This window comes from Cebus imitator, unplaced genomic scaffold (genome assembly GCF_001604975.1).
Source record: "Cebus imitator isolate Cc_AM_T3 unplaced genomic scaffold, Cebus_imitator-1.0 Scaffold28, whole genome shotgun sequence".
Lineage (NCBI taxonomy): Eukaryota > Metazoa > Chordata > Mammalia > Primates > Cebidae > Cebus > Cebus imitator.
Window position 1 is genome coordinate 8,789,514 of NW_016107343.1, and position 13,160 is coordinate 8,802,673.

Below are 13,160 nucleotides of genomic sequence, written 5' to 3' on the forward strand. Positions count from 1 at the left end.
TTTGACTTCAGAGTTTATTAATAACCCTACTTTTCATATTACATAAAATATATTTGATATGGACAATCAGAAGTGATTAGAAAACCTATTGATTAACACATTTATGGGGTGTCAATTATATGCAAAGTTCCAGTATATGCTATCATATACTGGATGCATTAGGATATGGTTGTTACTCTCAAGAGCTATACAGTTTGAAAACACAAGACAAACACATGAAAGTTACATTGCTACACATGCAAAATAAGGGTATATTATTCAAAATGAAAAGAAGACATGCCGGTATGTGATTAATCGCCTACTGAATATTTCAGGCAAGATTAACATGAGCTTAACTCTAAGGAAACATCACTATAGGGAGAGGTATCTGAAAAGGCTTCATCTCTGAAGTATATTTTGAGTAATGTGTGGCAGGATGCATAAAATTCAGATAGGTGAAGAGGTAAGGGCAAGCTCTTCCAATTAAGGAGGAATAGCATAAATGTCAGACATTTTTACTGTGCCAAATCATTAATTGGCATTAATTTAGCATAGTCCTTGGACCTAAAAATGAGATTAAATCTACTTAAAAAAATTGCAAGTTAGTCTTCCTGCTCTAAGCTCAATCCATGCTATCATGTTCACTGAGTGGTGATGGTAGTAGTAATGGGGCAGCAGGAGAAGTAATAGTAAGCTCATATTTATAAGTGCTGTCTATGTGCCAGGCACTGTGCTAACCACCCTTTCCCAATATTATCTCCATTCATTCTTCTGTAACCCTGCGAGCTAGGGGTTACAGGCTACTACCCCTTCCTATGAATGAGGAAGGGTAGACTTAGATAACTTAAGTAACTGGCCCACAGTCACACAGAGTAGTGGAATCAGTCAGGATCCACATACCCAGAGAGTTTAGTTTTAGAACCAGCACTTATTACCATCGGGCAATATTGCCATAGCACTAAATGTAAAAGGAGCTAGTGAAAAAAAATGTAGATTTTTCTTTTCGTTTTCTTGATGATCTGCAAACTTTTTCAACCTTTATGCGTGATTGATGTTTTAAGATTCTTGCAATCCCTGGTTATTAGTCAGGGTGGTTTGTAAACTGCTCTGGAAGGCTGTAGAGTGATGAACTTGTGATCTGTTCCTAACGAGGCTTTTACTTAACACGATGGCTTCTGTAGCTGCTCAAGAGCACAGATAATGGGGGTAATCTTTCTGTAAACAGATAAGTAATGACCTTAAACTTGTGTGTTCACAGTGGAAAGAAAATGTGCATATACAGTTTTCTTCTGATGAAACCTAATGTATTCAAGGAAAAAAATCTTCATTGCTTTTTGGAAGGATGGAAAAGTTGGGAATAATTTTTTCCCCTTGATGATTAGACCAGTCGGTATTGCTGCTTAGTTTTTTGGTTCAGTTACTTTAATGTGGTTATAAGAGGAATTTTGGCTGTAATAGGTTTCATATATTTTTGTAAGTTATGTTTCCATGTTTTGTGTGTGATGTTGTATACTGTTGACATGCAATACTCCTTTTTTGGTAAAGATGGCATGGCTTAGCAGATTAAGGCTACAGAAAGTATGACTTAGCATGCTGTTAAGGCCACAGAAAGCCAAGCAAGTCCCCTCAGTTTCGTATCCTGTAAATAGAGATAAGTTTTTCTGTTTCAGAGAGTGGTTTTGGAAAATTACTAGGCTTTAAAATGATTGCTAATCTCAGTGTGGGGACACTTAGTTTGGGAACATCAGTTCAAGAGTAAATGCATCTAATCCTGCTTTGAATAAATGCAACTTTAAAGCCTTGGAATTTTACCAAATCGAATCTGGGCCAAATAGAAAGGTAGGAGTAGAGGTAAATTTGTTTGTAAAGGAGTTGGGTGTGTATGTGGTAGAGCAGAGTGAGGGTGGAGGGATGGGCAGGTTGGAACTCTCCTTGGAAGCCCTTAGAATAAAACTCAGTGAATGTTAAACCTTTTTCGTTGTTTTTGTTGCTGAAAGTATATGCAAAGTGCTTTTTTCTTATATTTCAGAATATCTGATTTAATAGGGACATAGACAGTTGGTTTAAACCAACATTTTTGGAAGATGAGAGGTTATGTAAATGAAGAAAGAAGTGTTTAGAAATATCACAGAAACAGGTACTTCAGTCTAAATAGTAGTATTGTCTTAATTTTTTCTCATATTTCTCATCAAAATTATGAAATTCTGGGGCTAGTGTATTTGGATCAGAAATTTCAAGGGCTGTGTTTATGTGTGATGGACTACAAGCATGAGAGTCAGTTATAGCTGCTAATGTGCAGTTGTAGATGAGAAAAATTTGTATCTTTGTTCAACATCTAAAGTGCCTTATATGCAATATAGTTCTTTAGTAGAAAATATAGACAGCTCTGAAGCTGTACTTCTCACTGATAACATAGTCACAGTTTTAGCTATCTTTGTCACTAATAACAATGAAATAAAGAATTATTGATAGGCATTTTAATGTTTGTGGTACTTTTAAGGAGAAGCATAATACTGTGATAAAAGAAGAGGGTGGTAGTGGCTGACTGATAGCATAATTAAAGGAATGATCAGGAGTCCAAATTCACATTTCATCTGGCAGTGTTGGATTTTAAAAAAACCTCCTACCAAGAAAGGTTGATGTGCCACATCACTACACTTGTGTATAATGTAGTATACAGTTGAGAGACTTTGAGACGTAGGGTGGTTCTTAGTAGGGTGTGAAATCGTGGTGGCATGGTGTGTTATGATAAGGCCTTTATCAGCTACACTCATTTTGCTTTTAGAATACTTAAAGTTAGTGAATTGGCTAACTAAAATTCTATAAAATAGTGCTAAAATTATTAGAATTACTTTATTTTCCTTTTTCTCCAAAGAGAGCATCTACTTAGCTATGTTACATAATGCTCAAGGGTAAAAACTGAGATAGAATCACAGGTATAGGCACTTCAGGATAAATGAAATTGGAAGTGCCACACAGAATGAAACCATCCAGCCTAATTATGCTGGCTTGGTTAGTGTCCTGGAAGTGTTTATGTAGGAGAGAGAACTGTCATTCATGACTTCAGCTCCAAAAACTTATTAGTGGAATACTAATATAAACCTTAAAAATGATTAGGTAGATATGCACTTACTGACATGGAAAGTTTTTCATGGACTATTTAGCCAAAAGACAGGTTATAAAACTGTATATCTAAAACAACACATCTAATCTTTGTGTAAAAAATATATATCTACATAGCATGGAAAAAATGGTCTAGAAAGATACACACCCTGAGGTGCATCCTCAGACTTCATGTGCTTGCTAAATCTAAACCAAAGTCTCCTGGTGTGAATGTGGCTCCAACTATGCTTCAGATGTGAAAAGCTTTTGATAATACTTATTTATATGATTAGCTTAGCTAATAAAAAGGGAAACTACATGGTGAGATTACTGGTTTTGCCATTGTTGTTGCTTACTTATTTTTAATTGGAAATTGTAAAAAAATTCAGAATAAAAGCAAATATTATACTTTTTTAAAAGCAAATATTTAGAAAAAAGCTAGTTAGGAGACCTTTATTCATTGATTTATTTCATCTTTCCTGAAGGGAAAAATATATAACAGATACATATGCTTTTCCAGAATAAGAAAAAAGCATTTTTCCAGAATAAAAAAAAAAAGACTTTTTCCAGTCTTTTTGTGGATACTCTTATGCTAAAGAGCAGAAAGACTGCTTTAGAAAACAAAACAAAAATTCCAGCTACCTAAAATGTCAAAGAATCTGGCAGTTTGCATACAGTGGAGAACTGTTCAAAAGAAGAAAGCTTTTTGGAGATGAGGTTAGAAGAATAATCCACAAAGTGAAAGCTTAATGGGCTTAAAAAACAAAACAAAATCAAAACTTGCAAAAATTGAGAAAGGTAGCAATCCTGAGAGGTTCTTTGAAGGTAGCCAGGAGATTTTCCTCCTCTGGCTTTGTTTTCATAGTTTTGGCCGACCTCCTCTCCTCCCTTCCAAATTCAGGTTATACATTTCTCTGTCTTTTGTCTTTTTCTAAAAAAAAAAAAAAAAAAAAAAAAGAACAACTCTTTCTTAACTCTTGCTTGGTTTTTTCCACCAACTGTCTCACCTCATTCACTTTCATTTAAGCCTCTTAAAGGTATGATTGCTACGCTGTCTCAGCTTATTTACTGTATTCCCTATTCTATGGTTTCTGCTCTCCTGACTGTACTGGAAGTGCTTTTCCTAAGGTAAACAAACTCCTCATTGCCTAGTCCTTTACTGATTTTTAAATTCTCATTTTTGCCCTCTCTGTATTCTATATAAATAACAGTAACGCTCATCCTTGCACTCTAGTCACAGTAATCTCTCAGAATTTTTCTTACTTTTATCTTTGTAGGATAAAGTCTAGCCCAAGAAAGGTCAATCATGACCTTACTGACCGCTGTCACCTCCACAGTTGAATCTCCTGTCTTCCGTACCTGTCAGCACACACGTTTTATGTTTCAGCAGCACGTTGGTAACCCTTGTTTTTGGTCTCTTGTGCTTGCTCATGTGCTGTTGTTTCCTGTGCCTGGAATGCCATTCCCCACCTTGTCAGCTAACCTTCATCTTTCAAAATGGCTCAGGATTTATGTATTTCCTTGATCACACTTCTGAAAGTTAATCACTTCTTATGTTTAATTCACTGTTTCTTGTCTGGTTTATTTTAGGTATGTGTTATCTCATTTATTTCATTCTAGACTGTGGATGCCCTAGGGGCAGAGTTTGGATTTTATTCATTCTCACTTTCTTTAGTGGTTAGCATAGTATTTGGCATAGATTTAGCATCTGGTACATGCTTGTTGAACTGAAGTAAATGAAACTAAGCTCTGTGAAGGCACACATTTTAAAAAGAAATGAATGGGCAAATAAGCCTAATTGGGAGAATTTGTTAAGGTATGAAAATGAAAAGAGATGGCAGAGAAAACTAAATATATTTGTTGTCTGCATTTTTACTAAACAATTGGTAAGGAAATTCTCATTCTTAAGTTGTCTAATGAAGAAAGCAATTACCCAAGTGGATAGCAAATCACTAGAATGAAATATCATCTGACCAAAGGAAGTTAAAGGTGAAATTGTGGAGACTTTGGCAAATTGTTTACCTGAAGTTTTGTTTTCAAATAGTGGTAGCAAAATATTGGCAGGTAGCTTTTAGAGTGTAGTTTTTTCTGCCCTTCTCTGATGAATAGATATGATTGATTTGTTGTATACAAATAGGTCCTTGTCAAATAACTGAAAGTAATTTTAAACTACTTGAGAGTCTTTTCCTTTTCTCCATTTCTGTGAAAGCTGTGAAAACTTCTTAAAGATTTGGCTGCATCCTAAATTAATGCACATTTTGAATTATTGTGATTTCTTTTTCAAAAGCACAAATCAGTTTCTAGCTATCTACTATTGTAGTAGCTTGAAACCTGCAGGAATGGCTTCCTGCTGCAGGAAGCACTTCTCTTTCCTTTTTAAATCTCTACAGTCCGAGGTGACAGGGAGGCCTGAATCTCCCAACCATCTTAAAGCATCACACTTCCTTATGTTGTGGCTCCAGAGTCAGAATAATTTGGGTCAAATTTGGGTAATTTGGATGAAAGATTTGGGTAACTTGTAGGAACCCATTTAACTTGGCTAGCAAAGTAAGTGGAACTGTGCAAGCCTGAGGTATTCTTCCAGCCCTTCAATACACCCTGTAGTGGAGCTTTTGCTTTGACCTGTGAAAGCCATGGTGAAGAAAGGCAGAATGCTGCCGTGGCCTTGGCAGCCTACTCATCTTCATCTCATTCCCTCCTCTTAGTTTTTGGTTCTCAGGCTCTGATGTATTTTGTTTCTGCTTGCTTTTTCTGTGCTGATGCTGTTTCACAAAATTATGTTTCTGTTTAGCCATCTATTTCATTTCTCGTTTCTTCCTCCCCAGTTTCCTTAAAAATAATATTTTATATTCTACATATCCAAATTCCAATTTGGATTTTTAAAAATAGAAACATTATGATAATGAAGACATTAAAAAACTCTTTGACAAATGATTAGGTTATTTCCAGGTATGTTACTTAAAAGCATTTTACATTTCAAAAAGATGATGTATGTACATTGTGAATTCAAGTGGTTCAAAAGGGTAAACACTGGAAAGCAAATCTTTCCACTCATATTCCTCACTTCTTCTCTCTGGAGTCAACTGCCGATACTACTTTTTTTCATTTTTATTTTATCCTTCCGGAGATAGCCTATGCATATACAAGCAGATAAATCTATTTTTATAAGATTTAAAATGTATATATTGGCACTCTGTGGAGTACTTTTTATATCTTTTGGAATTAGTGAGTGAGGCTGGCAGTATTCATGCTTTATGAAGTATATTACTCTACATTGCTTCTTTGTGAAATAAGTATTGACCTTACATACTTATTACACAAAAGGATCTATCTTAGGTTTCCCAGTATTAGTGGTTCAGACATGACCTACTTTCTGTTTTCAGTTGTGTTGAGCTTCTTACTAATTTTGACCTAACCCTTTTATTGGGAACATAAAGTGCAAATTGTTTGTGTACTTAACCTCAATAGTGGTTAAGGGTACTTAGGTGACCGGATGTTCTGTTCTGATTTTAATGTAATTGGCAAAAGTGTACTGAGCACCTTATCCTCCAACTCATACATTATCTTGACTTTTTCCAAACACTTTACAAGAGTATATTATAGTCAGGATCTTGAGGCACAAACGAATTAAGATTTTCACAGGCCCACTTTACAACTTAGTAATGGAACCAAGCAATATCACCAGAGATCCCTGGCTCTCTGGCTTTCAGCACTAATTCAGAACAGTTTTACAAATGCATTAGAACTCTGCCAGCTATAGAGGCAGTCTGATGTAATTTGACACTTGTTATTTCCAGAATGTCATAGATTACCCTCCCACCCCCCAAAAACCTTTTAAAGGCTCTAGTTAAAGATCTTTTTCCATCCAGTATTTCCTCATTTTTCAATCTGTTTGGTTTTCAGCCTTTTTTCCCACCTACTGTTCCTCTCAGACTGCCCCAACAGATTTTGAATAGAGTTACATTACCAATCCGTTTCACAATCTTAATGTTCTAATTCAAAATCTATGTATTAATGTGTACTCATCTGCATTCCTGGCAAGTTAATCCAGTCGTGTATCCTGGAAAATGACCAATGAACGCACTTGGTGTTGCTTTTCAGTCTTAAAAAAAAGAAGTATTAAAAAAAATTCCTATTTGGAAGAGTTCTTAACAGCATGGGACTATGAAGAAAAACTTTTAAGTTCCCATGTTTGCTTGCTCACTAGCACTTTAATGTGAATATGTTTTTCCTACCATCCCTTGGTTTCTCTGTATTTAAATTGTATATGCAATTATTGCCCTGGAACTGTATAAGTTTGAGTTTAAGTGGTTCTGAAGCCTCTAGATAAAAGGTGCTGCTTAAACTCAGTGGTATTATATCGACAGTGACAGTTCACCCCCTCCACACACTTTTTATTCTTTTGAACTGCTGATTTTATGGAAGACAGCAAGGTAACTCCTTTGGCTTTTTGTTAAAAATTTCTAAAACTTCTGTTGGCATTCTGCTTGAGACAGGTCTTTTTGATAATATCGATGGTGCCTGTCGCTAGTGGCATAGCACCTGCTCTATGTTGTTTGCTGTTGGTGGTGAGGAGTTTACATTGAAAAAGCACTTTTCAACCTGAAGTTCCCAAAGCCCTAGATGAACACAACACCTTTCAATTTTGACACACTCAGTGTTGGAATAGAAGGCAGCTGCTATGTAGACAGTTAACACTGTGTAGATAGAAAGAACAAACTGCTTTGTACTAAAACACACTCTATCCTTCAGCTTACAAATGGGAATCTTGAGCAGTGGGCAGCCCTCTCTTTTCAAGGTCACTTTACTCATTATGAAATAGATTTCATTTACCATGAAAATTTTTGTTTGGTGGATGGGCATGTGCTCAGTGAGCATCTCCTGTGTTCTAGGCGTTTGTGAATTGCTTCCACAAAGTCCAGTAGATCATGGTCCTGATAGTAATCTAGTTTTAGTAGAGCCAAGTTTAACAACCACTTTTATATTCATGCTTTTTTCAAATTCTTATTACAAACCTGAGAGGAAAGTTTAGGCCATACATAAGTGAGACAATTAAAGTAGAGAGAGATTAGATAACTAGCCTATGGTTTACCCTGCTAGGGAAAGAGCTTCAATTTCCTATGTCCATATGCTTTCTGTTATGCTACAACTTCCTCTTATAATTAACATTGATAGATTTGAGAACTTTACAACGGCCCCGTAATCCAGATAGTGCATTTACATATTTTAGGGCTCTATAGCAACCCTGTAATCCAGATAGTAGAGGTGTTAATACCTTATTTTATGGTTGAAGACATTTGAGATACAGTGACTTGCCTGATGGCACAAAACTATTAAGTAGTCAGAACTGGGTGGGATGTAGACCTACCTTCCATCCTAAATTCTCTGCCCTTTCTTGTCAGCATCTGAGAGGCTAGTGATTTTAATACTCGGCAACATTTATCAAACTGTTACCATGATGCCTGATGCTATCAGTTGATACTGAAAGAAATAGGATTACACAGTTCCACTCCCCTTTATAATATAATGGTAGACATAAGATAATCACAAGAAAAATACCTAATGTTCATTATAATTAAACAGTATAAGCAAAAAGTAAACCAGTAACTATAGTGAAGCAAGTATGTCACCACTAATGGGAAGCAATTTGAAGTATTATCTGGCCAGTATCACACAGCCTTCTGAGAAGCTTTTCAGTGCTCATTCCTACTAGTTTCTTCTGGGACAAAGTACAGGTAGTGATTTTTCAGCCTCTTCATGGCTACTGGCTTCTTCCTTGTAATCTATAACCTTGTTTGGTTCTCTCTTATTTTAAGATATGAAATCTTGACAGTTGCTCCAATTCCCTACTCTCTTTTGTTCCTGTCTACCTTATCATCCCCATCTTCCTTCTCCACTTCCAGCAAAACTTTTCAAAATATTGGCTAAACACTCCACTGTCTGGCGGTTTTCTTTCTTTTTCTTCATGACTCTGCTTTCCCTGCCTGTCCCTTAAATATCAGTGACAATTGTCCTTCTGTTCTTATTCATAAGATTTTATATATCATAATGATGTCCACACCTTCATCTTTAGCTCACCTTTTCCACCCGACTTCAGATTGTTTCCCCGGATCTTCCACAGGCGCTTCAAATTAAAGATGTTTATAGTGGAATTCATTATTTTCTTCTGTAAAATGGGCTCTGTTCCTGCTTTCTTGTTAGTTAATGATATCACCAGTCACCTGGTCACCTGAACTAGAAACCTGGGAGTCATTTTTGACTTTGCCTTCTCCCTTAGCCCCTGTAATTTCTGAAAAGCTTGCTTTTTAACGTGACTGTGAATCTGCTTCTGCTTTCTATTTATTCTACTACTGAATCACTTCAGGCTCTCTCCTGATTTTTGCAGTATCTTCCTAACGCGTCTCCTTGCCTTTAGTCTTGTTTCCCTCATATTCATCAGCTCCGTGATTGCCAGGATGAGTTTGCCCTAAAAATTAGTTGTTGTATTCCCCTCTTTAAAACCTTTTAGTTTTTCCCATTTCTTGTAGGATAAAGTTCAACCTCCTTATGTGGTATACAAGATCTCCTCTGAGGTTCCTATATAGGTGCTCCAGATGATGTCTACCATTGCCAGGCTGCTTTGGCAACATCAGATCTTTTGTGCATACTCATACATATCATAATACATTTTTACTGCTGTTTCTTTTCTTATGATGTCTTCTTCTCTGAATACCCTAAAGTCTCTATATCTTTCTCCCTTCTGATTATTTTAGTAAAAGAGCCTGATACCTAATCGTTGAAATTACAAAAGTCAATTGTAGCTGCCTATATTTTGATTAATATTTAATATGGATCATAGCCAGCCCCTTAAGTCATGAGTTAAAGGTTGTCAGAAGTTAGCATGTTGTTTAATATAACCTGTTTTAATGTATGCATGAGCATTTCTCAGTACTCATCTTCTCAGATGCTGGAGTCATTCAGTGTTTGGACCCTTAACTGGTGCTAAACAGAAAGGTCCCTACCCAAACGCAGAACAAAAAGAGATGACATTACATATTATTTAGGATTAGCTTCAGTTGTAGGTAGCTAAAAATTTAAAAAGAATGATGACTTAAACAAAATATGTTGTTTACCTGTCACTAAAATTTCCAGAGATATGTACCAGTATGGCAGCTCAGTTACATGCAGTCCTCAAGGATGCAGAGCACTTTCAGCTCTTCATTCTACTTTTCTTAGGGTATATTCCTTGGGTTCATTGTCTGGTGGCATTAGTTTTCTAGGCAACAGATGGAGGAAGAAACAAAGAAGGAGGCAAATGGCACCCTCTGGTCATCTTTTAATGATGACTCCTAGAAGCTGACACACAATACTTGGTTTCTATCCCATCAGCTACAACTTAGCAAGCACTTATTCCTAAATATAGTTATCCATATATACAGTTAAATATTCTGTTACTATGGAGGAAGATAATGAATTTTGAGGGACAGATATTAAAGGATTCATCCAAACTATTTAGCCTGATGTTCAATTTGTATGTTCTTTTTCAGACCTGTCTCCAATTACTTATCCACATGAATCCTATGCACCAGCTAAAAGCTTTCTCATTGCCATTGGTTGGAAGTAATCACTCCTCTTCTAAATCTTGTAATACTTTTCATCTGTATTGCAGATATCATATGCTCAACTGTTATTGATGTCATTTGTCTATATATGTAGCTTCCTTAAATTGTAAGCTGTCACCACAATATATGTTTCTAGGGTCAGTGACCAAGTATTGTATGTCTTGCAATGCCCAGTCCTAGTACTTTATAAGTAATTTGTTTTCAGTAGATACTTTTTATATGAGTAAATAAATAATTTGATGATTTCTTGGTTTCTTGTAGCATTTTAAGAAAGAAACATGGATCAACCTAGTGGAAGAAGTTTCATGCAAGTATTATGTGAAAAATATAGTCCTGAAAATTTTCCTTACCGCCGTGGCCCGGGGATGGGAGTCCATGTCCCAGCCACACCTCAGGGCTCTCCTATGAAAGGTAAGAAAGATGATACCTAAAACACTTACATTCTGGAGCTTACTAAGGATGTTAAATCACAATGTTGCCTTGTTTACAAATGATTAATTTTATTTTTAATTACAGTCAAATAGTCTTTCCCCCTTGTTATGATTTCAGTTTTTTAAAGAACCTAACAGGACTGGTTTTCCTCCAGATTGACCAAGAGATGTTTTAGTTGCATATGTAGGACAAGAGTAATATTTGAGTTATAATATTTGAAATGCATATTCTTTTATGGAACTTAGAGGGTACAAAGCAGTACAAGACTGGCCTGTGCCCTCCACGACCTTATAGCCTAATTGGTTTATAAGATATTCACATTTACAAAGGTAAATCAACACAAGATAATTTATGTTGAGCCAAATGAATGGTATAGTGATTGGGAAAGAAATTTAAAAGATAATTAATATGATCCAGAAATTATTCAAAGCTATAGGATTTTAACTAGTACTTCAAGAATGTAGAATTTGGTTAGAGATGAGATACATTCTAGGAGAGGGATTAGATATGAGCAAAAATCTGTAACTAGAGATGTGCAAGGTCTATTTTTGCTTGCCTTTTAGCTTAATGTTGCAATAAAAAGTTCTTGGAAGTAATTTTTTGTAATTGTGGGGGATTAATATTGAATCATTGTTTTAGTTCTTTCAAAGGTTACTGAGTGTTTGCTGTTTCCAAATACAATAATCTTACCTCTCTATATAAAACCTGGAATGGCAGAGACAAGTGGCTTTCTTCCTTGATAATTTTTTTTTTTTCAGGATCCATTCCCATTCTGAGAAATATGTTGCTGAAAGTAGCAAGATTACATGAAAACCATGCAATTTGAGGTCTTCATTAATAAAGTATTACTTTGATGAGTCCTTGTTTTATACCAAATGGGAAAAGAGTGGTTGCATTCTCATGTTTATACCTTTAGAGTGATTTTATTGACACATGCGTTTTTGAGCCAGGCAGTAGCCAAAAATTGTTACCTCGGTTTCACCAAATTCAGTGAATAGTTTAAGACTTTGAAACACTTTCTGTCATTACAATTATATTTTAAAAGAAGGCTAATTTTCATAAGGGACAGATTCTGTAGGGATATGAAGTAGAAATAATTGATAGACAAGAATGAGAAAGATGTAGAGTTTTGAATGGACCCACTTAAGTGAGGAAGATTTCTTGAATGATACAAACTTGACAGAAGTGATTTAGTAGGTAGATTAATTATTTAATGTTTGAGGTGATTTTCAAAGGCACAAAAGATCCACATCAGGCAAGGAGAAAATAGCCATTCAGAATACTTTGGAACAAAATTTAAAATAATAATAATAATTGAGGCCTATAAGAAAGCACTGGTAGTCCACACATGAATTTCATGGATCCTGTGTTCAGATGATAAGATGATAGCATGGACAAGGGCTCTGTTGTTGGTAATTGAGATGAACAATCCTGCTACGAGTTAAAGCCTAGAAGACTGCTGGTGCAGTACTTCTGAGCTCCTCCTGGGCAAATTTGACTGTCTCTTCTTAGAATTCAGTGCCTTTTGGTTCCATTATATCCTGTATTTTCTAGGTCCTTGTGTAATTTCACACTGTTTGATTTTTGTTTCTTGACAATTCCTGGGGGCTGAACATATGTAAACAAGAATTTGGCTGATATAAAAAGTATTTTGTATCCCTCATCACTCAGATCGCCTCAACCTCCCAAGTGTACTAGTGTTGAACAGCTGTGGAATAACCTGTGCAGGAGATGAAAAAGAAATTGCTGCCTTCTGCGCTCATGTGTCGGAACTAGATCTTTCTGACAACAAACTCGAAGACTGGCATGAGGTAAAGTTTTTACATTGCTACATTTTGGTGAAAAGCAGGAGTAACCATTGTATCATTGTTTATGTTATTATATATTCTGCTAACTTGTGTTCTCACTTGATGACTGTGTGTCTTCTTCTTGTCTGTATGTCTATCTGTCTGGAGATAAATAAGGGCCTATAATCTCAGTGCTTAAGGTGCTGAGGCAGGAGGATCACTTGAGCCCAGGAGTTCAAGACCAGCCTGGGCAACATAG

At 36.0% G+C, this 13,160-nt stretch overlaps 1 protein-coding gene across 3 annotated transcripts in view; it reads left to right on the forward strand.

Moving 5' to 3' along the window:
- Nucleotides 1-13,160, forward strand: part of LOC108300492 (tubulin-specific chaperone cofactor E-like protein) — a 165,233-nt gene that overhangs the window by 10,739 nt on the left and 141,334 nt on the right. For 2 of the 3 annotated variants that reach the window (XM_037736754.1, XM_017523560.2), the window contains exons 2-3: nucleotides 10,944-11,093; nucleotides 12,786-12,925. In XM_037736754.1, the coding sequence (XP_037592682.1) occupies nucleotides 10,961-11,093; nucleotides 12,786-12,925 (273 nt within the window). In that variant the 5' untranslated portion in view covers nucleotides 10,944-10,960. Of the gene's footprint in view, nucleotides 1-69; nucleotides 1,819-10,943; nucleotides 11,094-12,785; nucleotides 12,926-13,160 lie in introns of those variants that run through there. The other variant, XM_017523562.2, reaches the window with a different exon arrangement.